Genomic DNA, 26341 nt, shown 5'->3' on the forward strand with positions numbered 1-26341 from the left:
CCCAGCTCGAGAGTCCGTGAGTTCCAGACAAGCTCATGGCACCCACGCCTCTGGTTCGTAGAGGCTGGTGCCTTCGAGTAAGATTCTGTAGGCCCTTCAAATCCACCAAGAACTGGGAGACTTCACCTCTTTTGTGGGGGACCTGTGTCCCCTTCAGAGTCATCTGAAAGGACCTCTTTCCTCCCAAAGTCATACTTAGGCTGTTTTACAATTTTAGGGGGCTACTAGATCCCCCTGACACCCATCTGATCTGATCCCACCCCCTGGAAAAACAAACAGGGAGACTGAGACATGGATTTGCCTCCCCCAATGCTCGTGGGGAGCCCACCACACAGGGCTGGCCAGCTGCCCACCTGACGTTCTGGTGCCGCTTGACATACAGGCTGTGGAAGTTGTTGTCGGGCATGTAGCGGCGGTCCCCGCGCTCCTTGAGCCGCTCGATGATGGCTAGCTTCATGCCCATGGAGATGTGCGCCGGCAGCACCGACAGCAACAGGTTCTCCTGGGCACCGGTGGGGACAGGCAGGGGAGGCGTCAGGCCCCAGGCTTGGTGACCTGGCCTGTTTCCCCTATGTTCCTACCTGCGCTGCCCACGGTACCCTCCAACTCTGCTGGCCTGCGCCCTGCCACCAACCCAGCCAGGCACACGGCCTCCCGTGTCCCCGGCGGCCCCTGTGGTGAGGCTGGCATGGGTGTCCAGCCATGTGCCCCATGCACATGCTGTTCAGTGAGTGTGTGATGTGCAGAGAGAAAGGACGTGGGGCGTGGGGCCTGGGAAGGCCAGGCAGTGGCTCCCAGGGAAGGCAGAGACCGTACCTGCTGGCGCTTCTCGATGCGCAGCTTGCGACGGATCTGGATGCACTTCACAGTGTAGGTGAAGAGCTCTCGGGAGGCGTCCTGCATATGGTGCTTGTGGAACGCACCCGTGAGGTTCCCGCACAGGAAGATGACAGCATTGGCCAGCAGCTGGGGGTGAGCCAAGGGTGGGCTCAGCATTCAGCCCGGCCTGCACCCCGGGGTACCAGCAGCCCCTCAGCGGGCTGGTAATGGCACCCCATCTGCATTATCTGACCTCCAACCTGCTCAGCCTGGCGCCCTTCGCAGGGAGGCGGGAAAACTGAAGCCCAGACAGGCTCTGGTCCCCTAGAGTCACTGTGACTATAAGACCAGGTCTCAGGCCCTTCTCTGCAGCTGCCGGGCATCCCCATCCAGACTGGGAGGTGCTGAGGCCTCAGGTTCAACTCACCCACACACATTCCCCATCCTCAGGCCCAAGCCACAGCCCCTGCCCAGAGGCCTTTGCCTGCCCCCGTGCACACCTTACCTGTAGTCCCACCTGGATGCTGGGTGCCGTAAAGGCCCCCATGATAGCACCGAGCACCAGGAGGTGGGAGATGCTGGAGATTACTCCTGCCGCGATGGCCCCCTGCATGCTGAAGGGCAGCAGCGTGTACACCACAAAAACAATGAAGAGGAAGAAGGGTACCTGGGGGCAGAGCATCGGTGAGGCTCAGGGACTGGCCACAACACCCCTGCCGCAGGACCCAGACCCAGACGGAGCCAACATCACCCCCCTGCTGCAGCCTCTCATCTTCTGGGAATAGCCCCAGAAACCCGAATCCTGAGCCCCTGCCCCCAGCACAGCCCCTCCCTTCCCCATGTGGTGAGGGACAGTGACCAACACGCAACGGAACATGGGAAAGCCAAACTCCACTTCTGGGTCAGACCCAGCCAATATTAGCCACCATTTCCTGAGCTGATTTATGAGCTGAGGCTGAGGCCAGGCCTCCCCAGGAGTAAGACCCCAGGCCCTGGTGACCCAGGGAGTTGCCGCCTGACACCCATGGCTGGGGCTCTCCCGCGGCAGGAATGGTGATCACCCGAAGGCCGGGGCCCAGCTGCCCACCTGCCGCCTCCAGTGGCGCAGCTGCACCCACTCCCAGCCCTCTGGGCTGCCTGGCCTTCCCGTGCCTCAGCCTACCCAGCCCACTATCAGAGGGTGCCAGCACTGGGCAACAGTGACCAGCCAGGGTGACTCAAGCTGGTCAAGAAAGGGCTCTTGTAGCTGGGGTGGATAAGCCAGTGGGCGGGCAGCCTCAGGCCTCTGCAGCATCCGTGCCCAGCCTGGGGACGGCCTGCCTGGAAACGGAGTGGCACAGAGGAAAACAGAGCAGAGGGAGGACAATCGGGACCTGGCCTTCCTGCTAGAGCTAACCAGTCCTGACTGGTCCCAGCCTTTCCAGGCATGTGGGCCAATGTGTGCCTTTCTGCCTCCACGCTGGAGAGTGTCACTTCCAACTAAACGAGGGTCTACCCTCAATGCTCCAGCTAGACATCTGTCCAGCTCAGAGAGCTGAATGGACAAGATCAGCCCGGCGCCCACCCTCTGTCACAGAACCACAGCCGGTGGGAGGAGGCAGGCCCAAGGCCAGCACACCAGATATAAGCCCTGTCTCCAAAAGGGACCTGATGCCCAGGGAGGGCAGGATTTGCCAAGTGCACCGCTGGCTGGTGGCACCCAGCCCCCCAGGAGACGCCAGGGTCCCCGGCCCCATTACCTGCGCCCGCACAGAAGTTGTGTTGATCCATGAGTCGAACACCAGCATGTAGCCCAGCATCATGAGGCAGACCCAGATGAGCAGCGCTGAGGCCCTGAGCCACCGCGAGACGAGGCACTCCACGTACACCAACACGTAGAGAACCACAAACGCGGCAAATGTGAAGAAGGCCATCCCCAGGACAGCCTGGTGTCCAGAGGGGTCCTGGGCAGAGCAAACACACACGGAGATGCCACAGCCTTCCCCAGTGAGGCGTCGTCCCCTCTGGAAAGCCTGCCAGGCTAGCCTGTCCGTCCTGCCCCGAGCCATGTCCCCTGTGCTCTCCTCCACGTGGGTGGCGTCGGTGCTCCCTCCGAGCACCACGCTCTTCCTCACCTTCGGGCTTTGCACTGTCTTGGCCGGGGCTGCCTCCACCAGCACCTTCCCCCAGTCCCTGTGCAGTGCAGAGGCCCTGTGGAGCCCTCCCCATCAGGCCCCCTCTGCTCCCAGGGTGCCCCGCACATGCCGGCGGGAGGACAGTATAGGGGCACAGCTGGGCAAGCCTGCTGCAGGACAGGCCACTGCGCCGACTGTTACAGAGTGAATGGAGGAGATGCTAACCGAAGGCGCCCCAGACAGACAGGGGATGAGCTGGAGCAAAGGTAGAGGCGTGACACCGCGAAGGGGTGACCAGGAGAGGTGAGTCCCAGCTGGGCCAGCACCTGGTCTCCCCCTGCACCCTGAAGCCCCGTGGGCACAGCGGCTGACCTGGGGGCTGGCACGCAGTAGGCACTCAGGAGCACAAACAAATGTCCTGCGGTTTACAGCCGTGCAGATCCAGGCAGCATTGACAGAGCCCCTGAGGGCCCGGCCACGTTATACACAGCGCCCTGCTAATAGCCGGCAGGCTCGGACGTCTTCTTCTAGAACTTTCCTGTTCCACACAGTAGCTACTGGGCATGTGTGCTTTTTCTGGATTGATTTTATATTCATTAAAAAATCAGCTCCTCAGTCGCACTAGCCACGTTTCTAGCGCTCAACAGCCACACGCAGGCAGCGGCCGAGGTCACGGAGGGTGTTAGCGGCGTCTGCCTGGAGAGCGGTGTTCAGAAGGAGCCCGGGACCACAGCCGGGCTCTAGAAGGAGGAGTGCCAGGGAGCAGCCATACAGGGGCCATCACCCCCAGGTCTTCAGCACAATCGAAGTTTGTTTTGGGGGGAAAAGGGAGGGTAGTTTCCTTGGCCAAATTAATGTAACATCTAAAACCACCCCCGGGGATCCCTGGGTGGCGCAGCGGTTTGGCGCCTGCCTTTGGCCCAGGGCGCGATCCTGGAGACCCTGGATCGAATCCCACATCAGGCTCCCGGTGCATGGAGCCTGCTTCTCCCTCTGCCTGTGTCTCTGCCTCTCTCTCTCTCTCTCTCTCTCTGTGACTATCATAAATAAATAAAAATTTAAAAATAAATAAATAAATAAATAAAAATAAATAAATAAAACCACCCCCGACTTCAAAATTAAATGAAAATGAAAAACCTGCCTCCCCCCGCCCAGCGACGCCACGGAGCACCTCGCAGACCAGCCTCCAGGCTGAGCGAGGTCAGGCTTGCCCAAGGCCTCCCAGGCCCGGCTCCCAACCACCGCCTGTGGGCCGCCCCACTCACCCCGCAGACGAAGCTGATGATGATGAGGGCGACGCAGGCAGTGACAGCCACCAGCAGGAGCGTGAGCAGCAGCGGCCCATGCTGGCTGGTGAGGCGGTACTTCCCGTAGAGCGCAGCCTGGTCAGGGTCCTCTTCACCCTCGTTGAGGAAATAGCGCCCCTTGGCCGGCATCCTCCCCCGCGGCCCCCCCGGCCAGCGGTCCACTCGGGAGACCCTGCGGCCCGGGGCGCATCTGTCTGCCCACCCCTGGCGGGCCTAGGCCTCGGGCCTCGGGGGGCCTGGCGGGCGGGCCTGGGGCGGGGGTCCCTGGGCCTGCAGCCCCATGGGCGGCGCGGGGTCCGGGCCGCTCCACTGCCAGGCCTGCTCACGGCACCCCAGGCCTCGTGCTCTGCATCGGGGCCGGCTCACCGGACACGCGGGGTCCTCAGCTCTGCGGAGACACAAAGCAGACCAGGATTTAGCCAGGACAGGTGGAGCCACCAGGGAGAGCAGGGGCCAGGCCTCACCACCCCTGGGTCCCATCCACCAACCTTAACCCAAACCTAACTTCTAGGTCATATTTAAAGCTTTGCCTGCACAGCCAGCCCCTGTGTGTCCTCAAACTGCACTGTCCCGTACGGAGCCGCCAGCCACACGTCACTACGTGCAGCTACATTTAACTGGATTAAAAATGAAATTAAAAATTCAGGGAGGCCTAGGTGGCTCAGCGGTTGAGCATCTGCCTACAGCTCAGGGTATGATCCCGAGGGCCAGGATTGTATCCCACATCAAGCTCCTTGTGGGGGGCCTGCTTCTCTCTCTGCCTGTGTCTCCGCCTCTCTCTCTCTCTCTCTCTCTCTCTCTCTCCCATGAATAAATAAAATCTTTTAAAAAAAATCAAAAATTCAGACCAGCAGTCACACTGGCCCCATTTCAAGTGCCCAAGAGCCACACACACAACTGTGGCTATTTTATTGGGCAGCACAGATAGAGAGCATTTCTATCATCCAGAACCTCCCACTGGACAGCACTGCTCTCCAAGTTTGATGGGTTTTCCTTCACATGGAGATCTCTGATCCATCCCAGTGAATTTCCGTGTGTGGCATGAGGCAGGGATCAGCCTCTGTCCCTTTCTTGCACACAGGTGGGATCCCCGTGGGGGGACCCCTGCCCCAGCAGCTTCCGGCAAAGCCACCATTCCTCCCTCAAGAAGTTCAGTGAAGCCACCTTTGTTGTAAGTCAAGTGATGTGCACATGGTGTCTATTTTCAGACTTTCTTCTGTTCAAATGGTCCTTTCACAAAGATCACATTTACTCGATCACTGGGGCTTTCTGGTGAGTTTTGCGTCCCGGACCTCCCACGCCTGCTACACCCAGAGCAAGCCCTTGCATTCGTGTTAAGCATCCTCCTAAGACTTCATTATTTAAATGCTTTTTTTTTTTTTTTAATTTCCACTGACAAGAATTTAAGAAGTTTGCAAGCTCCACTTTGTAGAAATGGAAACTGAGCCTCAGAGAGGGAGCATAGCAGACCGTTTATGACAAGCTGGGAGCAGGTGCCAGGGTTGCAGTGCTCAGCCCAGATGCACTCCCTCCTTCCCCAGCACCGGTCATTCACTGGCTCATTCATTTATTCCAAAAAGGCCTGTAATCGTGCCTGCAGCACACTAGGCCCACTACACACGCACCTCCCATGTGCCAGGCTAGCCCTTTCTTCCCCTGGTGCTCCCAGTCCCTAGAGGAAAAATTACCGAATAATGTACAATCCCTACATGCATGGACTGGGGTCTGGGGGCAGCTGCCACATTCCCAGCAGGAACCTGTGTTGAGGGAGCAGCCCCAGCCCAAGAGTCCAGGCCCCCCACTCTCTCCAGACCTGCCTCGAAGCCTGGAACTGGGACAGGGCAGGTGGTAGAGGGGAGGGGGGCCATACATTGTGGGAAGGCTCAGGGCTGTCATGAGTGGCCCCTGGAGAAAGCTGTGAAGGAAAGGCAGTCCAGAGCCCCCAGAGGTAGAAGAGAAGGGTCCCCAGAGTCCCTGAGCCCGAGTGAAGCCCTGCAGTGAGCGCCCACCCTAGACCCAAGAGCCACCTCAGACACCTCTGCAAGCTCCTATTCCACAAATTCCAGGGCCAAATTGGAAAAAAAAAAAAAAAAAAAACATATTTTGGGTTTGAGGGACAGAGGCCAGGGGTCCTGGATCCCTCTGCTGCCTCCAGGTTCAGGCAGGTGCCCATAAGCCTTGGCACTTTTTTAACCCGGGCAACTCTGTGGGGGCCCGGCCCAGGGCTCCCAAAGTGCCTGAAGTGCTTAGGCGGCAGAGCTGACTTCTACATGAAATATCCACTTATGCATGTTGGCAGCTAATTTAAAAATGCGAGTTATGCACCCCACTAATTAGTAACCTCTAACTCTGAGCTAACCAGTTTCAATTCCACACAAAGCATGTTTTGAGCACTAACCACACACGCTTAGCCCTGTGTTGCAGGGTTTACAAAACAAGATAAGGTCCCTGCCCTGAGACGCCCCCAGTGCAGGGCTCCCCTGAACCAGCTCTTTACAGTCACAGGAGCGGAAACACTGTCACGCCAGGGGCCAATGCACACATATCCACTCTCATCTTCAGAACCTGTGGAGGCCAAGGTATCACAGCCGTTGTACAGACACAGAACTGAGCCCAGAGAGGTTGAGCGGTGCACGTAAGGTCACATAGCTGGAACTCCTTGGTGGAAGGCCTGGGCTTCAAGTATACGCAACACCACCTGGCCCTCTGGCCTGCTGCCACACTCCGGTGGGCCAGGACCAGACCGCCAGGCCGAGAAACTCCGAGGGGCTGGGACAGCATCCCCCCGCAGGTGCTCTCTCCCACAGGCAAAGCCCGCAGACCAGAGCTGGGTCCGGCCAGGACACCCCAGAACTGACCTGCCCTTCCAGGGGCACGAAGCTGGCTGAGGCAGGAGTGGAGAGGGAAGGAGCAGTTGGAAGGTTCCCGGGGGCCCGTGGGAACCCAGGCCTGGTAAACACAGCTCTTGGGGATCTAATTAGGCCACTTCCTGGGCAACAGCAGGCAGGAGAGAACATGGACAATAGACAGCCCTGGGCACAGGGACCTCAGCCCATGTGGGGACCTGGTCTCGCTCCTGGGACAGAGGGCAGGACAGGGCTGGGAGCAGAGATGCATTCATCACTCCTGGAGAGGTAGTCTGGGAGCCCCCTGGCAGCATCTCCACAGGCCAGCTGCTCCCTAGCAGCAGTCCCCCCAAAACCAGACACAAAGGCCTCCTGCTTCTGTGGGCAGGCTTCAAGGCCTCTGTCCAATCACCTGTTCTTCTGCTGGTTGCTGACGCAGCTGGCAACTGGGAGGGCAGGGAGGCCATAAGATGAAGGCCCTGGATAAAGGAACCACTTCGCCACGTGTCCAACAAATGACCCTGCAGCCTCGAGGACCTTGCCCACCTCAGTGACGTGAAGCTCATCACCTCTCGGGGCAATCTTCTCCATCAGTGGGCAATCCTTTGGGCTCAAAGTCCCACCTCAGGTCAAGCGAAGCCCTACCTCCCTGTCACACCCTCACCCCCGCCCCTCTGGTTCTGTCTGAAGTCCAAAAACACCAACGGCAGAGATAGGCACTTGGGACAGTCCAGGGGGGCCAGGGACCCCTCACTGCTATTCACACCTCACAATCACTCTGGTGGGGAGCAGGGCAAGCAGCCCCCTTTTACAGAGGAGGGGAACCTCCTTCTGCCAGGATTGTCTCTCCCACTGTCAGTCCCCTGGCTCAGGGGCCGCGAGACCCAGGCAGGCTCATCAGTATCGTCCCCCTCAAGCCCCAGTGACTGGTTTAGGGACGGTGCTGTGACCAAACTCCTCTCAGTGAGAACGCTCTCTGAGACTCATACTGACCCACGGGAAAGATACTCTCTTGCTGGTGACCTACGGCTGCTGGCAGCCACTTGAAGCCACCACAAGAGACAGTCCACCGAGAACAAAGCCAACACAGGAAACTGGAGAGAGACAGAGGCTTGAAAATCCCTCCCCACACCCCTGGATCCAGCTCTGCCTGAATGAAGCTCAAGCAACCTCCAGATAATTTAATCGCACCAAACAGCACGCCTCTGTGGGCTGAAGTCAGTTTGAGTTTCTGTGGCTTGCAACCAAGAGTGCCAAGGTTCATGTTGGGCCTTCTGCCCCAGTTTACTGCACCCAGGAACCCTCCCTGATGGTCCAGGGGCAGGGAGCAGGGTCCAGGGTCAGAAGGCAGAGTCCAGGGTCAGGGGGCAGAGTTAGCTCAGAGTTGAGAGTGGGTCCCTGCAGACAAGGCTGGTCCTCCTGGACAGGCCTGGGCCAAGGACGCAAAGCCCCCTTCCCTCATACTTCGCTTACCATGTCCCAAACTCTACAGCCCAGGGCCAGCCATTCTGCACAGGACCTAGGGCAGCAGGTAGCTGGAGCAAGGGGACTCCCCACATCTTCTCTCAGTGGCCTCCAGAGACTCACCTCTGCAGGAGGAATTAGGGAGTCCAGGGGCATACTCAGGTATAAATGGATCCCAAGGGAATCCACTTCATCCCCCGGCCCCACCAAGCACGCCTGGTGGGCTCTGCGCCCCCTGCAACCCCATGTCCCATGCTAGAGTGGGGTGCGTGATGCCATACACAAAGTCTAGTGAGCACTCACAGCGTGCCCCGTGCTGTGGGCTCTAACTCTGCACACCTGCCCTGCAAGGGAGTAGGACTACTGCTTCCATTTTATGGATGTGGGAACACAGAGAGGTTCAATCATTTTCCTGAAGTCACACAGCTAGCAAAAGAGCACTCGGATTTGAACACTGGTCACCTCTCATCCTGCTCAACGCCCTCACGGTGCTGACAACCACAGAACCCCTTCCTGCCCTCCCCTCTCAAAGTCTAGGACAGAGGGTGGGAGACGCAGTGGACTCCATCAAGGTCCCCCCGTCCGCCTCACAGACGCAAGGCCAGACAGCCATGTCAAGAAGTCTGCTCTGAGCCAGCAAGATCCAGGAGCACCACTTCCTCCAGGAAGCCCTCTGAGCTACCCACACACACCCTCTCCTCCCTTCCCTGCAACTGAGGCAGGACTGTTGTTGTCTCCTTGCCAAACACTGGCTGGCAAGTCTAGGTTCCTCAGCCAGAGAAGCTGCCGGAAATAGAGAGCCAGGACCTCAAATTAGAAGTGCAGGACTGCACCCTCGGAGGTGCTCAGGAAATCCTCCCCCGGCAGAACTGGCTGATCCAGCAGCACCCCCAGGGCTCCCACACCCCTTGGGGAGTTCTAGATCACCTCCGGCCTTCACAGACAGACAGGGCACCCACTTCCTCACCCAAGCAGCTGGCAGGAATCCCAGGCTGGCTTCCTCTGGCCCAGCCCAGCAGGCCCTGGAGCCCTGGTGGCTTCAGAAAGAGGAAGTGGGGGCTCTGGGGTGTGTGGGAGGGGCAGGCAGGCTGGAGGAGACCCCCCCCCCACCCGGGGCCCCTTAGGCCCAGCCGCTGCCCCAAGCCCACCGGGGGACCATGCCACTGCAGCCCAGAACCCAGAGCGCCGACCCAGCACTAGCTCCCTGCATGGACAGGGTCCCTCCCCGGCTGGGTCCCTCCCCGCGGGGTCCCATGCAGACCTTTACTGGCTCAGGGGTCTCACATGAAGGCGCCCCCCTCGGGAGACCCGGCGCTTTGTGAAGGAGCCAGAGGCCGCTGCGCTCAGCGCCGTCCTGGCACGGAGGGGCGGCGGGACCCGGGGACTTCAGCCCCACTGCCCGGCCGCCAGCCTCTCGCGGGCCTCCAGCCGTGGCTCTCCCAGGGCCTGACCTCCGTCCCCACGTGTCCCCCCCGGCGCGTCCCCCCCTCCCCAGACGCCTGTCAGTGGTCCCAATTGTCAGACATCCCCGCACCGGCCTCACCGAACTCTCGGGGGATGTGTCCCGTGGCTGAGCCCTGGCAGCTGCTCGTGGAAGAGACGGAAGGACAGACAGATGGACGGGTGGCCACACAGATGAGCCACCAGCTGGACTCCTGAACCAGGCAGAAAAGGCAGGGAGACAGCGAGCAGGGCAGCTCTCTCTCAAAGGGGGAGGGAGAGACCATTGGGCGCCGGAAGGGTCTTCCTCAGAAAAGCAGAAGCACTGGGGGCAGGGCACCCGGGGAAGGGGGGGCTCGGGTGGGAGGGGTGAGGGCTCAACCCCCAGCTCTGCTCCCCCCGGCCGGGAGCAGTGGGGCTGAAGTCCCCAGGTCCCACTCTGGGCCTCGGTTCTCCTCATCAGTAAACACAGGGCACTGACAGCCAAATCGTGGGACAAGTGAGGTGCGGGTCACGATGGCCAACCATCTGTTTGTGGGCACAAAAGAGAGGGTGAACCTGGAAAGAAGGCTGAGCTTCCGGAGCCGAGGAAGCCCAGCCAGGGGGTCCAAATGGGAGAGACAGAAGCATGAGGCAGGCAGGGCCCCCCCAGGAGGCCACTACTTCATCTCACCACCCCCTGGTGACAAGCCTATGAGGCCGCGAGGCAGGGGCAAAGTCCCCTAATGGGGTGAGCTCCCCACCCTGCTCTCCTCTGACCCCCAGCCGACTTGGCCAGCTCCCGGGGAACACTGGCTCCCCATCATTCTTGGGGTTCAGCACCCATGTCCCAGCCCCAGCTCTGCCGCCAGCCAGCCCTATAACCCTGGGCAAGTCCTGGGCCTCACCTGGGCCCAGGCTTTTCCTCCTCGCCAAGGAATGGTTGGCCCTTCGCTGGGCTGGGCTGGGCGTGGAGTCTGAATCATAAAATGAGAAGGACAACAAGCTGAAGGGGATAGCCTGGGTGTTGTCACCCGGCCCCACAGGGCTCATTCTAAGGGTGGGGCAGGGATTATTCTTTGTACCTGAAGTCCTCCCTTCCACTTCTCCCCTGGATTCAGCCCTCGCCTTGTCAGTCCCTCCTTAAAAATACAAATACCTCATTGACCCCTTACCTCCAAGGCTCCAGCTGCCAGGGATACTAAATCCACTTCACTATCTCCCCTGCCAATTCTAAGGATAGTGACTGCCTGGGAGAAAGTATCCATTTGTCCATGCATTTTCAGAGAGATCCATGCCTTCATTCCTTTAATGGATTTGCACTAGCACCTTCCATGCGTCAAGCACCAGGCCAGATGCCAAGAGGAAACTATGCCCCAGGCACAAGTTCCCAGAAGGCAGAGGCCTCCATGGCCCTCTCTGCCAGGTGCCTGCACACAGTAAGTGCCCAGGCAGCGGTACTTCTTAACTGACTAATCGATCCAACCAAGGACTGTTGGAAAGAACAGTACTGTCCCTGGCTCTTGCCTGAAATTCCACCATTGGTGATTCATTCCTTTAAGCACTCCCCTAAGTTCCCCCTTCAAAATGAAAACACATTCATGCCTGCCTTTTACATTTCTGATCTCTTTCCCTTTGTTAAGGACAGACAGAAAGGGCTACTCTAGCCTTCAGGGACCTTACCTGGTGCCAGGTGAGGCCCACGATGGCAGGACAGTGGTCTTCCCACCAACTTCATGTTTTTCCCAGGGCCCCACCCAGACAGTAGGTCCAACAGTGAGGAGGCACGCATGGGGTTGGGAGGTGGGCGAAGAGATCCATCTCACACACCCAGAGGCAGATATAACCTAGAGTAACCACGTGAACTAGAGGGCAAGAACAATGTCACTACTCTGCTTGGAGCCTGTTTAAAGAGGCAGGAAAGGGGCACCTGGGTGGCTCAGTTGGTTAAGCGCTGGCCTTTGGCTCAGGTCACAATCCTAGGGTCCTGGGATCAAGTCCTGCGTCGGGCTCTCTGCTCTGCAGGGGGCCTACTTCTCCCTCTGCTGCTCCCCTTGCTTGTGCTCTCCCTCTCTCTCTGTCAAACAAATAAAACCTTTAAAAAATAATAATAAATAAAGAGGGAGCAAAGCCCAGAGGAGATCAAACAAGCTGGATTCATCATTTACACCAAGATAAGAGACCAAGAAACCATGAAAGAATTCTCATAACCATGCCATAGTGGGTAAGTCCTTTCTGACCTGAGAGAAAACTGAAAAGTCACAATGAAAACACTGGTCAACTCAATTACATTAAAAAAAAAAAAAAAATCTACAACAGGGGTGTCTGGCTGGCTCAGTCGGTAGAACATGCGACCCTTGATCTCGGAGTTCAAGCCCCATGCCAGGCATAGAACTTAAAAATAAGAAGTAAATAAATAAATAAACTTATTTGAAAAATCTACTGCAGGGTAAAAGCTATTAAGAGCAAAACCAAAAGATAAGACCAAAATTAAGCAATGAGGGAAATATTTGCAACCCTTATTGTAAAGAGCTAATCTCCCCCATATGTAAAAAGCTCCCATGGATCAATAAGAAAAAGACCAATAACCCAATAGAAAAATGGGAGAAGAGTATGGGCAGAAAGTGCACAGAAAAGCAATACAAATGACTGCTAAACCTTTAGAAAGAAGCTGACCTCACCCACAGTAAGAGAAATACAAATTAAAACTACTACAGAAAATCATTTTTACCTATCTGATTGGCAAAGATCAAAGTATTTATAGAACATTTACAGGCAGCGGCAAAACAGGTGCTCACACTGAGCCTTGGCAGGAGTGTGATTCAGCATAACCTCTGGGGAGGGCAAGTTAGTCATATGTGACAAAATCACTCATGCACAAACCTTTGATGTAATAAATCTCCTCCAAGTAATTTATCTTACGAACACTTTCACATGTAAAATGACACATGTACAAGATTACTCATTGCAACATTACTTACAACAGCAAAAGAAGACCATGTGTCTAGCGTCTACCCTTTAGAAGTTGATGAAATAAATCACAACAGAGCCTTACTGTGGAATGCTATGCAGCTCTCAAAAAGGGTGCAGCAGCTTGAACTCTGCTGTCCTGGGGGATTCGGGGAAAAATCCACATGGCAACAGTAGTGCCCAGAATGGGTAATGCCTGACCCGGGACGCAGGATACCTAAAACTGCTGCTTTCGCAGAGTGAATGAATCTTCAGTTTGTTTCTATTGTCATAATGTAGCTTGTGCAAATAAAAGTTCTTAATAGGGGCGCCTGGGTGGCTCAGTTGGTTGAGCATCTGACTCCTGGTTTTGGCTAATGTCCTGATCTCAGGGTTGTGGGATCGAGTCCTGTTGTCGGGCTCTGTGCTAAGCTTCGAGTTTCTCTCTCCCTCTCTCTCTGCCCCTCCCCCTGCTCTCTCTCTAAAATAAATAAATATATCTTTTTAAAAATAAACAAATAAACTAAAAACTTGGGGCGCCTGGCTGAATCATTCAGAAGAGCGTGCCACTCTTGATCTTAGGGTCATGGGTTCAAGCCCCATGTTGGAGGTAGAGATCACTAAAAGAAATAAACCTTAAAATAAATAAATAAACTAAAAAATAGAGACTCTACTGGAAAAACTCAGGGCAATAGAAGGTAACTGAAAATTAAGGTGACACATATGCTAACATGGAAAGACGTGCTCCTGACACGTATAATGGTATGTGTGTGAACACATGTAAGTATGTATGTGACTACCTAAAAAATAAAACCTGTTTTAAAAAAGACAGACAGACATCTCAAAGTCCATCCCATCTCAGCTGCACAACCCCGAGAAAGCTCCTTACCTTCTCTGTGCCTCAGTTTCCCTCATTTGAAAAAAGGGAGAATTATGTCCTGACCAGGCAGGGCCTTGAGAGGATTCTAGGGGGTAATGCAGGAAGGGTGCGAGGCTGCACCTGGCTCAATGCACCCAAGTCGAGAGGACAAGTATCAAGTTGGCAGCAAGAGCCAAGATGTCTGTCCCATCCCCACCACCCTGACCCTGTCGTGAGCCCTGGCCCCCCACTCTGCCCTGGAAGTGGCCTGGCCTAAAAGTGGTCACACCTAAAAACTGCTGTCGGGGACTCTTGAGCAGCAACAGGGCCTGACACCCCCTGAGCGAGGACCATCCACCCAAGCTGGGTTCAGGGGGAGGAGGGGGGATGGTGGGCGCAGAGAGAACTGCCATCTAGCACCCTAAGCAGCATCAGGACCTCAGGCCACGCAGGCCTGCTCCAAGGAGAGAAAGGGTAAACACCAGCCCTCAGGACAGGTTCTGCAGCCTCTGAACCCAACTGAGAGACCCCCAGCAGCCCCTGAGCACCTCCACTTCAGTGAGCACCTGCCAGGAACAGACCAGGGCAGGACCCTGTTGGCCTGCCCCCCAGGGTGAGGGTGCCCTTGCTCTCACTCTATTTCCAGCCAGAGGTAGACTCTGGAATCTTAACCTACTTGTCCAAAGCCCCCCAGCTGGGAAGCAGGAAAGCTGGGATTCAAACCCAGACTTGCCCCAGTCCAAAGCTCGAGCTCTTTCTTAACCCTCTGTCCACATTTCCACCAGCAAAGCCACAAACAGCTACACACACACAAGGTCACACCCACCCACACTAGTTTCTGGTCACCAGCAGTACAGGGCTTGACAGTCTCCTCCTCTTTTAAAGATTCCTTGTACCCAGGGGCACCTGAGTGGCTCAGTGACTGAGTGTCTGCCTTCTGGCTCAGGACGTGATCCCAGGGTCCTGGGATCAAGTCCAGCATCAAGCTCCCTGCATGGAACCTGCTTCTCCCTCTGCCTGTGTCTCTGCCTCTCTCTGTGTGTCTCATGAATAAATAAATAAAATCTTAAAAAAAAAAAGTTTCCCTGTACACATTAGCAATTAAAGGCTCTGAGAAGTCCTTCAAGAAAGAAACCAGCTGTGTTAAACACATTTAAACATTTCCCAATCTCTTTGATTCAAGGGGCTTTTTTTGCATTAATCTCCAATGAACTCCTTTTGGGAAGTACTGACTGTGGAGCTCAGAGCTCCTCCCCGAGCAGCTGTGGTCCACAAAGGCCACTATTCTCTCCTTTTCTGAAGCCTAGGAAGCTCCCTCAGGCTGGAGGCCCCACTGTCCCATCTCCATCTGACTCTGGGTTGGGCTGGATAGACACATGGGAGGACAAGCCAGTACGCAGCCCAGGGGAGCAGCCCTTGCCTTGGCCTCTGGGATAGGGATGAGGAGAAGATGGGAGGAAGGGCCTGGGTATACATACAGCCCCTGCCCTCAGGCAGTTTTTAGCTGGGGAAGCAATCTGCCCTGGAGATGAGAAAGCAAGAAAGAGCTCTAAATACCAACCACGAAAAGACCCTCCCGTTGCACTTCCTGTCTCTCTCAGGCAATGCACGGAAGTAGGCCACCTGCCTCAGTTTCCCCACCTGCCACAGGCAAAGCAGTGCAGGGGACAGAGCCCTGGGCAGAGTGTCAGGAGACCCAAGCTAAAGTCCGATCTCAGCCTCTCGCTCACTCTGGTCCTTTCCCGCTCAGACGAGCAGAGAAGTAGGCCACAGAGAGGTCACTGGGAAAACACGATGGGCAGACACCCCCGCCCAGATCTCAGCAGGCCACTCTGTCGCCCCGGCCATTCATGGAGCCCAGCGAGACACCACTGTCTAGTCTGGGCCCCCAAAGTCCCCGCCTAGTCCACAGACCCCGCCACAGGCTCCCCCGGCACCGGCCACCAGAGTGCCCAGGCCTGATCCAAGGTGCCGAGACCCCACTTCCTCAAGACTTCCTGAGACCTGGAGTGAGGTCAAGGGGGGCTCGTGATGGGCAGGGGCCCCGCGGGGTGAAGCCCAGCCCAGAGCCCGGAAGAGTCCTTCTGCAGGGGAAGCACTTCTGGCTGACCTCCCTTACCCCCAGCCCACAGCCTGGCTCCTGGAGCTGTACCCGCACAGGGGCCTCAGGGGACCCCCCGCAGCTAAGCTCCCTACTTCTTCCTTCCACAGACTCCTGCCTTCCAGATCCAGACTCCTCTGGGCACAGGAAGCCACTGTGATGGAGCCCCCGGCCACGGCAGCCCCATGCACCCCCAAACACAAGCCTCCCCTGCGGAGGGCCTGCCAGGGCTCCTCGCACCTGTCTGGGTCCCCCAGAACACCAAGCTCAGTCCTGCTCACCCTCTGGCCAAAAGACTCCTCCGGGGCTTCCAGAGGCCTCCTTCGCGAGTGTATGATTTGACTTATTTCAGTTCCCCAAACAAGCTCCGCCCTTCTGTCTCCAGGCTCTGGCCGCCTAAAAAGCACTGCCTACCTCCCCACCCCCAGAACCCCCCAAGCCTTGCAACTCCTGCCCAGCCCTTCAGAGCCAGGCTCAGCTGCCACCTCCCCGGAGAGGGCTGCCCAATTCCCCCCTAACTTGGATTTGGTACCCACACTGCCCACCAAGACACAGGGCACCTGGCCCATCACTGCCTGGCCACAGGACGCCCCCCACAAGCCGGTGTCTGGGTACACAGTGCCCAGCTTCCAGAACCCAACAGCCGGCTGGCACAGAGGGGACACTTAAAACCCAAACCCCAGGGACTGAGCCAAACACAGCGTGTGCTGAATTCAGGGCATTCGGGGGCCGGGCCCAGCCCTGCTGTCCCTGCTCCTGTCCTGTGAGCTCCGCCCTCAGCCGCAGCTTCTCACCTGAGCAGTGGGAACAAAAATGCTCCCAGCCCCCTGGCCCATTCTGGCAGTGAAATGACCTCATGGCTGTAAAACCTCCTTATAGGGGATCCCTGGGTGGCTCAGCAGTTTAGTGCCTGCCTTTGGCCCAGGGCGCAATCCTGGAGTCCCGGGATCGAGTCCCACGTCAGGCTCCTGGCATGGAGCCTGCTTCTCCCTCCTCCTGTGTCTCTGCCTCTCTCTCTCTCTCTATGTCTATCATGAATAAATAAATAAATAAATCTTTGAAAAAAAAAAAAAACCTCCTTATAAATCTAGAAACTTCACACACTTAGGCGCCGCCCACAGGAGAACAGGCCCTCTTCATGGGGTCCAAGCTCCTCCATCCCACCAGAAAGCAGGGCCCTACAAAGGGATGCCGAAGCGCTGGTCCCGGTCCCTGCCACAGGCACTGCCTGGCACTCAGGCACCCCCTCCCCGCAGTGGCTCCAGGGAGTCTGGGTGCTTCAAAAGAGGACGCCTCCCCATTAGCCTGGGCCCCCCCATCAAAGCAGCACCTCCAGCTGACTTCAAAGGGTTCCTCCTCCCCCAGCCGGATGAGCCCGAGGGAGACAGGTGTACGAGGCCAGCAGTAGGGATGGGCAGAGCCAGGAGGCCCCCGGCCCTGGGGAGATGTGCGGGCGGTGGAGTCGGGCTGCCTACTGCAGAGGTGGGGAGACTGAGGCAAGCGGCCTCCCATCCACAGTGCCACCTCTTAGTGAGATCAGGGGAAACTGGGCCCCACACACGGCTCTAATCTAAATGCACACCGGCCCCAAAGCTGTGGCACCTGTGGGACTCAGTCTTCCCATCTGCACAGAGGGGCTGGGCCGCAGGCTCCCGCCTCTCCCTGCTCAGCCGGCCAGGGAGCCCGGCAGCCATCCACCTGAGTCAGCGGCACCAGAGGTAGGGACGCCGAACTACTCCCAGGGGCAACAAGGACCTGGATCCCAGAAGACAAAGAGGTGCCCACCGGGGTACTCTGGGTCCTGAGGCGCGGGTGGTGGCACCGCCTATGACACGCATGGCCCCGCGTTCCCTAAAAGCCACGCCTGCTGTGCTGCCAACTCCAGGTGGGCACAAGCTCCTCCCTAGGTCATGAGGGCTCCCGCCCCCATCACCTCCAGCCGGGCCCAGGAGGAAGCCCAAGAGGTAAGCCCTGAGGGCCATGTCTGGGAATCAGGGTACCCACAACAAAGACCTCAGTTTGTTTCTCTCCCCCTGGGCACAGTCCTAGGTAATTCCCTCCAGTGGTCAACGTGGGTAAGGGTACAGACCAGGGCATAAAGGGGAGGATGGAGAGAGGAGGGGGATGACTACAGAGCAAGGGGGGCGGGGCTGCCAAGGGACTGACTCCAGAGCAGACTGCAGGAGCCTCCTCTTCTCCTGAGTTTGGGGACCCCTGAAGGGGAAGCCCTCACATGGGTGACCTGTGCCTGGAAGAGGTGTGAGGCAGGGCAGCAGTCAGCAGAGGGGCTGCACAGGCAGAGAGGGAAGGGGTGAGGCCAGTGCGCTGGCCGAGTCAGGTTGGGGGTGCTGGCCAGAGTGCACAAGTGGCCCCAAGGGGTAGAACTGGCCTGCAACAGGGGGGCTGGGACCAGAGGACCCCAGAAGCCAGAAGAAGGCGCTCAAACGTGACACAGGCGGGAGAACTGGTGGAGGGTGTGTGTCAGAGGAACCCAGGAAGCCCGCCAGCCCCCTCGCCTGGGTCCCACCCCACGGGGACACAGGGCCAGTGCTCAGACAGCACCTGGGAAAGAGCTGCCGTCGGGGTCACAGGAGAAGGGATGGCAGGAGAAGGGACGATCCAGTGTCGTGAGAGAAGGGTCATGGAAGAGGAACTGAGCCACCTCTGACCCAAGGCTCACCCCACCCCAACACCTAGAGGGCTCGCAGGGGAAAATCGGGAAAGGTGGGTACTCCGGCCCACGTCTGCTCCCGGGATCCACCAACACCCCAAGCCTGACAGGGCTGGCTGTGAAATCTGGGGGCAGCAGCAGGTCAAGCCAGATGCCCAGGGCCAACACATGGGCGCCCTGCCACCCACCCTGGGCGCTGGGGGTGGGAGAAGCCCTCGTGGGTGGGTGGAGGCAGAGCCTGAGGCGGGGGCAGAGCTGGAGGGCCCAGGCAGGGGAGCGGCTGGAAGGCTCGGGCCACCAGCAGGGCAACTCCTGCCCTGGGTGTGCCGGGCCCAGACACTTGGGAAGAGTTTTCCAGGTGTATGTGGCTCTCTGGGCAACCTGCCTGGGCACGGCCACTTTACAGATGTGAGAGGACAATTAGCCAGAGGCTGCAGGCTCCCAAGGAGGCCCCTCCCCCAGCCCTTCCCATCCTGACCACCCAGGTCCCTTCCCCAGCCACGTCCACCCTCCCACCCGAAGCAGGACAGGCGGAGGAGAGCCCCCAAACACAGCTACATGGCAGCGGTAACACCTCCCCTCGAATCGTGGCTCTGCGGCACCAGATGCAACGTGTCACCCTGTTTAAGCCTATAACCACCTGATACATGGGGAACCTTGAGCAACCCATTTTGTGGATGCCAGAACCTGGCTCAAATACCTGGGCTCACCTCACTGGCAGCAGGCAGAGTGAGGCCCCGGGGGAGGGGGCTGGACCCAACGACCTCCAGAAGACCCCTGCCTCTCTGGCTGTTCAGATGTGATGGTCTCGTTCACTGAACCCAACTAACTCCCCGCTCGCAGCTGCACAGATCTTTTCAAACATGCTAAATACCCAAGAGGCCACCATCCCAGCTCCCCCTCACCCCCTCCCTGAGACCGGGCCCCATGGAAGGCTAGAACCAGCCACTCTGATTGCGGTGTGCGGGGTGACCCACTCTGCTCCCTGAGCAGTCCCAGAACGGTCCCGGCTGGATGAACCCTGCCCTCAGCCTGGGCAACTGAAGATGGAAAGTTGCCATTGGCTCAGAGTGAATGTGCCCCGCGCCCTCTTTCTCCAGGACAGGAGAAAGGATGTGGGGCACTGAGGGGTGCGTCAACAGCCACCTCTCAACGATCTCCCCTAGGATAGGATGGCAAGTCATAGGATATCCAAAGGGTCAGATCACACAGCACCCAGTGGAAGCAGGACCCCAGGACACGTCCCAGGAGGCAGGGCCCAGGTTTGGAAGAGCCCCGAGCCTGAGCCAGCCCCAGCCCCAGTGCAGCAGGTGCAGACAGGGGACAGGCCAGGCCCAGGGTTGGGGACCTACTCCAGGGAACCAAATTTCTCATTCCCCACAGTGACGATCCCTCTCCCACTAACCCTTCAAAGCCAGCCAAGCCCTGGCTCTGCTGGGCCGCACCCAGCCTCTCCAAAGAGGAGGCACCTTGTCCTGACCCCACCGTAGGCCTCAGACATGGTGGCTCTCTGTGACAGTGTGTGTGCCTGGAGAGCCCTGCTGACTGCCTCGCTGTGTGACCCAGGACAGCAAAGTGCCCTGCTGGGCCTCTGTCTTCTCCTCTGCAAAGTGGGGCTGCAGGGTACCTACCACACAGGGTGGGGGTGAGCAAAGCAGGAAATGGGTCAGACCAAGAGTTATAAACTGTAAAGGGAGGATGCACGTCCCCACAACAACATCTGAGAGAAAGTCTGACCTTTCTCTCCTCTTGAAAAAGAACTTTGGCCTGTTTGTGGAGGCCCTCGTCCTGTCTCATGGCATCACTCGCTGCCTGGGCCCTCCCTGCACCCACCCCCACTCCTCCGGGACCCACAGGAAGACAGCCCCTCTCAAGACTCACTCCTGGCCAAGGAGCCCCTCAAGACCCCCCTGTCTCCAGCCCCCAGAAAACGGCTGCCAGTAAACAGCCACCGCTTCGCACTAAAACTCTACAGGACAGGACACTCTTCCCCCCACAAAGTTCACACCTTCCCTTCTGAGGGCCCAGAATCCGGAACAATTGGAGAGCCTCCCTCCCTCTGCACCCACACCTCACATCGGAAGCCACAAGAAAACCCCGGAAGGCCCCCATCTGGAGGTGGGGAGACCCACAGCTTGGTCAGAAACAGACCCTCCCAGAAGAGACCCTCCCAGGCTCCGGGCCTGCAGACGCCTGCACTTCCGGCTGAGCCGGTCCCTCTGCACTTCCTCTTAGGTCTGCTCACTTCTCGTTTCAGTATCTTCTTCAGCCTTGTCCCAGGCACAGAGACCCCAGGAAGTCACAGATCCAAGGTCCCATGCACAGGTGGCTCTTTTCTTTCTCAAATGCATCAAAATAAATACCTAGCAAATTTTAAACACGTCCGTCCACAGATGGGCTAAACACCCCTCCCCCAGAGCCCCCATCTGGGAAACGCTGGCCTCGTCACTCTCACCTCGGCCACCCTCACGTCCACCCTCACGTCTGGGGCCGACGGCCCACGGCCATGCAGCCATCCAGACAGAGACGGCCCTGGACTCCGGCCACCCGGCCAGGCGTCAGGGGGCCAGGGACCCTGCTGCACAGACGCCCAGCCCTGCCCCTGCCTTCCTCCCCCTACCCCTCCAAGGGCTGGCCAAAGAGGAAGCGCCCAGTGCCAGCTGTCCTGAACCCCGGGTGGTGACACAGAAATGAAGCACCTGCTTCACCCTCCAGGCATGGGTTTGGATGAACACAAAGAACGATCCAGAAGGACTTACTCGCAATGGTCCACGTCTGTCCCGGGGGGGGGGGGGGGGGGGGGGGGGGGGGAGGGGGGGAGGGGGGCTTGGGTTGGGAGAGGCTGGGGGAGAGGAAGACTATTCCATTTTCCTGAGGCATCTTGGTTCTGTCCCTTGGGCATGTTTCACTTTCAGAGTTTGGGGGTTTTTTTTTGGGGGGGGGGGCGGGTATTTTTCTTTTGAACTTAACAAACTAAGCCCGGTTGCCTCTCCCTCGCTGTTACTGTCGCAGAGAGAAGTAAAGTGTCCTTGCAAATGTACAGTTACACACTTGAAAAGAAAAGGGGCCACCCGAGAGTCTGGGGCACGGCCACGGTAGTAAGGTCCTGTGTCCAGGGGCCGCCCCCGTGTCCCGCAGCCCAGACCCTGGCACCCCGGCCCCGCAGCCCCCCTTTACCTGGCTCTCGTCCGGGCCCCCCGGGCTGCCAGGCCAGGGTCTGCGCCCGCGTGGAGGCGGCCCTGCCCACCCGCCCCTGCTCGGCGGCGCGTCCGGGCGCACACATGCGAAGCCGGGCCCCGGGGACCTACCCGCCGCCGCCGCGGGCGCATCTGGGACCCACCACTTCCTGCTCCCCGGCAGCCGCTGCACAAAAGCGGAGGCTGAGCCCTGAGCTCGGCGCCTCCGGGAGGGGGGGGCTCTCCCAGCTGCAGCGGGGGCCTCAACAGAAGTGGGGAGAGGCATCGGGCCAGGCTCCTGGCTCCAATGACTTCATGGAAATTGGAAGCTTGAAGCTGGAACGGTTTTCAAAAAGTGAAAATAAAACAAGCACCACAGCCTCCGTGAGAAGCCCCGAGAAGATGGTGGAGGCCGCCGGGAGCAAATGCATCCTTGAGGAGCATTAAGGAGAGAGCAGCCCAGCAGGGAGCCCCATCCTGGTGCTGCTCACAGGCATGGCCCAAGCCTCAGTTTCCCCACCCATGTACTGATGAGCTTCATCCATCCCGGAGAGGTCAAAGGCCTCCAGTCTCACCTGCTGCCTGTCCATTCCGCAGCTGCCCCCAAGCCAAGGCCCATGCCCGGAGCTGCTATTCTGAGCAGCTCGAGCAGCCCCAGGAGGCCAGAAATCAAGCCCCTTCTACTTTGCCAGCCCTCAGTTTCCCCATTGGGATCATGCAGTGCTCAGTGGTGAGGCAGCAGGCTAGGAAGGGCTAGGAAGCAGGGAGCAGAAGGCTCCTAAAATAGAAGGGAAAGGCCCTCCTGGTCCTCAGGGACCAAACTGAACTTGTGACCTGGGGTCCCAGGAGCTCCTTCTACCTTTTATCCTGACAGCAAAGCCTATTGTTTGGTAGCAGAGAGGAGAACACAGCCCGACCTCCCCAGCTGACACTCCTGCCTTCCCCCAGGTCTCTCTTTCAGCTCCCTCCTCACAGGAGGCAGGGGCCACGCTCCTCCCTTCTGACCTGCTGCACCCCCAGCCCTGGCCACTGGGCGCCTGACACCCCAGGCCTCACCCAGACTTCCGGCAGGCAGGGCCTGCACACGCAGGCTAATGATCAGCACTCAGACACTGACTGTGTGCTGGCATCGTGTACAGCCTGCCCAGCAGCCCCATGGGGAAGGTCCTGCTCTCACGCCCCTTCTGATCCCCTCCCTCACCGGGGATCTCCAAGCCCCAGCACTCGGTGCTCTCTAACTTGCTGAGCAAACTGCCCCACAGGAGGGGCAGCCTTGGGCTTTCTCAGTGTCATATCGGGAACACATTTCTGCTCACACCAGGTGCCAGGGCACAAGCATGGCCCCAACCCTTTGCTGTCCCGCTCGGCGACACCTGCTCTCCTCTCTGTGGCCAGGACACAAACGTGACTTGGATGCAGCCCCTGATGCCAAGCTCCCAAGCCAAGCCATGCCCACTGAGGCCAACACAAATGTCTGGGAGAATCACCCAGGAAGATGAGACACACGGCCCCAGAGCTCAGGGAAGAGAGACAGCAACCCCCTGGCTCCCCCGGGAGCCACACTCTGAGAAAGTGGCAAGACCACGGAACAGTGGGCAAGAAGGAATAAAAGCACAGCAGAAACAAGGTGGAGAGGGCTGTCAGGCAGCCACAGGACAAAGAACGCCGAGCCCCAAGCCAACATCTTGGCCTCATCTGACACCCAGATGTCAAGCCCTCCCCCTCTGGAGGAAACCCACAGCATCCAGGGCATGTGGGGCTCCAGGCAGGTTTCTGGAAGGGGAGTGGGAGCAGAGAAACACCATATGTACTACAGTCGCCTCATCTTTTCCTTCCCCTAAAGTCAGGGGGGCTCCCCATATCCCAGAGGAGGCCCAGAGGGGTCAGAGCAATCGGGCTAGTGATTTCCCAGCCCAGCCCCTGTCCCATGGATGAGGAAGGAATAGGCTTCCAGGCACCAGAGTCAGAGCCCCCCTGAGCAACCCTGGCCAAGTCGTGTGATCTGGGCAGTCCAGGAGCCCGTCTGTAAGGTCATCCAGCTCCTTGGGAAGCTGGGCAGCTTAGGTGAGAAACGTGTGTGAGGCACATAGTAAGTGCTCAGTTAAAGCCAGAAAGCAAGGGAGGCCAGGCCAAGTGGGTTCTCTCAGCCCCAAACCCCAGATCCTGGCTCTACTGCATGCCTGCCCCAGTCACAGGCCTTCATGGAGGCCTTAGCCTCCCTACAACTCATGTTTCCACCTTCTCCGACCAGGAGTCAGAAGGCCCTCCTTCCAGCCTGGAACTTAAAACCAGCTGCATGACTTCAAGCAGCCTCCTCCCTGCTGGAAACCCAGTTTCCTGCCCGTTAAGTGAAGCACTGAGCCCGGGCATGTCCATATGTTCCCAGCACAGGAAAGAAAGGGATCCCAGCACATCCCTGAGCCCACGTTCCACGCCTCACTCTTTCGTGCCTTGACTCAGACCCTTCTGCCACCAGGAATGGTCAAAACACCCATCCTGCCGAGACAAGTATAAATGCCACCTCTTCCAGGAAGCCTTCCCCAGTGTCCCATCACTACCGCCTCTGGGCCACAGAGCGTCCAGGCCTCTCCACGGAGGGTTAATAGTGCTATACCCTCCTGCTGCAGTAACCATGTCTGCTCTGGTAACGGCTCCCTGTTCCTATGGGGAACCGGCCCTTCGGCGGTGGGCTTGTCACCACTGTCCACTGAGGAATGGGCACGGCACTCAAAGGGATCCAGTGAGATCCAATTCTGGGACTTTGGTTGGAACTATATAGGAAAAAGGTGCTCCTTCCAACAGCCTGGTAGGATGTGAGCTAGAAGCTACTGGCCCTACCTTTGCCTCTGCAGTAGCCAGCCTCCAAATGACTTCCAACAACCCTCAGCATTCATGCCCCCCGCACGACCTTCTTGACCCCCCAAATATTGCAAGCCTCAGATGTGTGACTTCTGAGGCCACAAAAGACACTGTGGCTTCCGCCTCATCCCCTCTTGGATGACTGGTTCCGGGGGAAGCCGGTGAGGACCCTCGAGCACTCCCATGGCAGGGACCCGAGGGCCCTTCCTCAGCCAGCACCATGCTGCCAGCCCTGTGATGGAGCCACCTTGGAAGCAGAGCCTGCAGCCCCAGTCACAAGCAGAGGGACCCCCTCCGGCCACAGCGGCCCCGGCCTGCTGAGGAGTGACCCGGGAGACCCATCTCTCCCCGGTGCCAAGGCACTCAAGAGGCCCCCAGGGACATCTCTGCCTAACTAACCTGCACTCGGATTCTCCCAAGAGCCCAGAGCAGAGACACAGCACCCACTGCGCCACCAGCAGTGAGGGTGCCCCTCCCGCCCAGCCGCCTGGGAGGACAGAGCAGGCCAGCCCAGCCCTGGCAACGGGTCTGCTGGCCCCAGCTCATCCGGGCTCATGGCCAGGACGACTGCACTGAGGTCCCCACGGAGGGGTCCTTGCTGAGGCAGGCACAGCCTTGTGGCCCCGTCACTCACCTTCCTTCCAGACTGATTTTTCACAGTGGGGGCAGGGGCGGGGGGGGGGGGGGTGCATTCCAAAGCATCAACTCACCTCCGGCCCCTCTGCCTTCATCTCTTCCTGGCTGTGGGCTCAGGGATGCGATGGGATCCCTTTTTTTTTCCCCCAGACTGGGAACATATGGACGCGCTCGGGCTCACTCCTTCACCCTACAGGCAGAAAACCAGGTTTTCGGAGAAGGGGCTGGCTGAGGTCATGCGACTGGTCACAAGTGACAGGATGGAACTAGGGCCTCCTAACTCCTAATCAGTGGTGGTCCTCAAGGGCAGCTTGGGGTGAGCCTCAAAGCCACTCCAAATAAACACATGTGCTAAGTAAACAGCATCTTAGCTATTACACTCGGCTCCTCTCAACCACTGCCCCTCCTCTGCAGGAACCCGCCGCTTGTCGCGGGTCCAGTGCCAGAACAAGGAGAGAGGAACAGCCCTACATCCTATGATGCTGGTGGTACAGCCCACCGGAGGGCAGAGGACTGACTCTCTTGACCCCGACGGCCTCAGCCTCTGCCAGGCCTGGGAGACGGGGCTTTGGAGAAGGAAGGGGGCAGCCAGGGTCACAGTGTGTTGAGTAACAGCAGAGAATCTTAAAAGAACAGATGTGAAAGCTACTGCCCTGCCAACCAAAAGTCCTCATTTCCTTTGAAAAACTTGGCAGCTGGGCCCCGCCAGCAGTCGTCTGTCCTTCCCCACACCCAGCTGCAGTGTGAACTACTGAGCGTGGGGAGGAAGGCCACGCTCCCCGCCCAGATCCTAGGCAGGGGATCACCACCGTGATGCTACACCATGAAAGCGGCAGCCACGGACCTGTGTGCAGAGTGCCACCTCTCTTTCACTTAACAATATCACAGATGTGCATGTATTTTTTGTACACAGGAAAATCTAGGGGCGCCTGGGCAGCTCAGTCAGTTAAGCGTCTGCCTTCGGCTCAGGTCATCATCTCAAGTTCATGGGATCAAGCCTGCATTGGGCTCCGACCTCAGTGGGGAGTCTGCTTCTTCCTCTCCTTCTCCCTCTGCCTGTCCCCCCTGCTCATGAGTGCCTGTGTGTGTTCTCATTCTCTCAAATAAATAAATAGGGCAGC

At 58.3% G+C, this 26341-nt stretch overlaps 1 protein-coding gene across 8 annotated transcripts in view; it reads right to left on the reverse strand.

Annotated features, from left to right (window-relative positions):
- ADCY7 (adenylate cyclase 7) overlaps positions 1-26341 on the reverse strand; it is a 55643-nt gene that overhangs the window by 21633 nt on the left and 7669 nt on the right. For 2 of the 8 annotated variants that reach the window (XM_072827103.1, XM_072827110.1), the window contains exons 1-6: positions 10094-10228; positions 4199-4628; positions 2559-2762; positions 1325-1486; positions 817-966; positions 354-502 (exon numbers count right to left, since the gene is read on the reverse strand). In XM_072827103.1, coding sequence (XP_072683204.1) covers positions 354-502; positions 817-966; positions 1325-1486; positions 2559-2762; positions 4199-4369 — 836 coding nt within the window. In that variant the 5' untranslated portion in view covers positions 4370-4628; positions 10094-10228. Of the gene's footprint in view, positions 1-353; positions 503-816; positions 967-1324; positions 1487-2558; positions 2763-4198; positions 4629-7632; positions 7652-10093; positions 10229-16159; positions 16209-21857; positions 21918-25294; positions 25389-26341 lie in introns of those variants that run through there. The other 6 variants (XM_072827104.1, XM_072827106.1, XM_072827108.1 and 3 more) reach the window with 5 other exon arrangements.

Source organism: Canis lupus, chromosome 5 (assembly GCF_048164855.1).
Source record: "Canis lupus baileyi chromosome 5, mCanLup2.hap1, whole genome shotgun sequence".
NCBI lineage: Eukaryota > Metazoa > Chordata > Mammalia > Carnivora > Canidae > Canis > Canis lupus.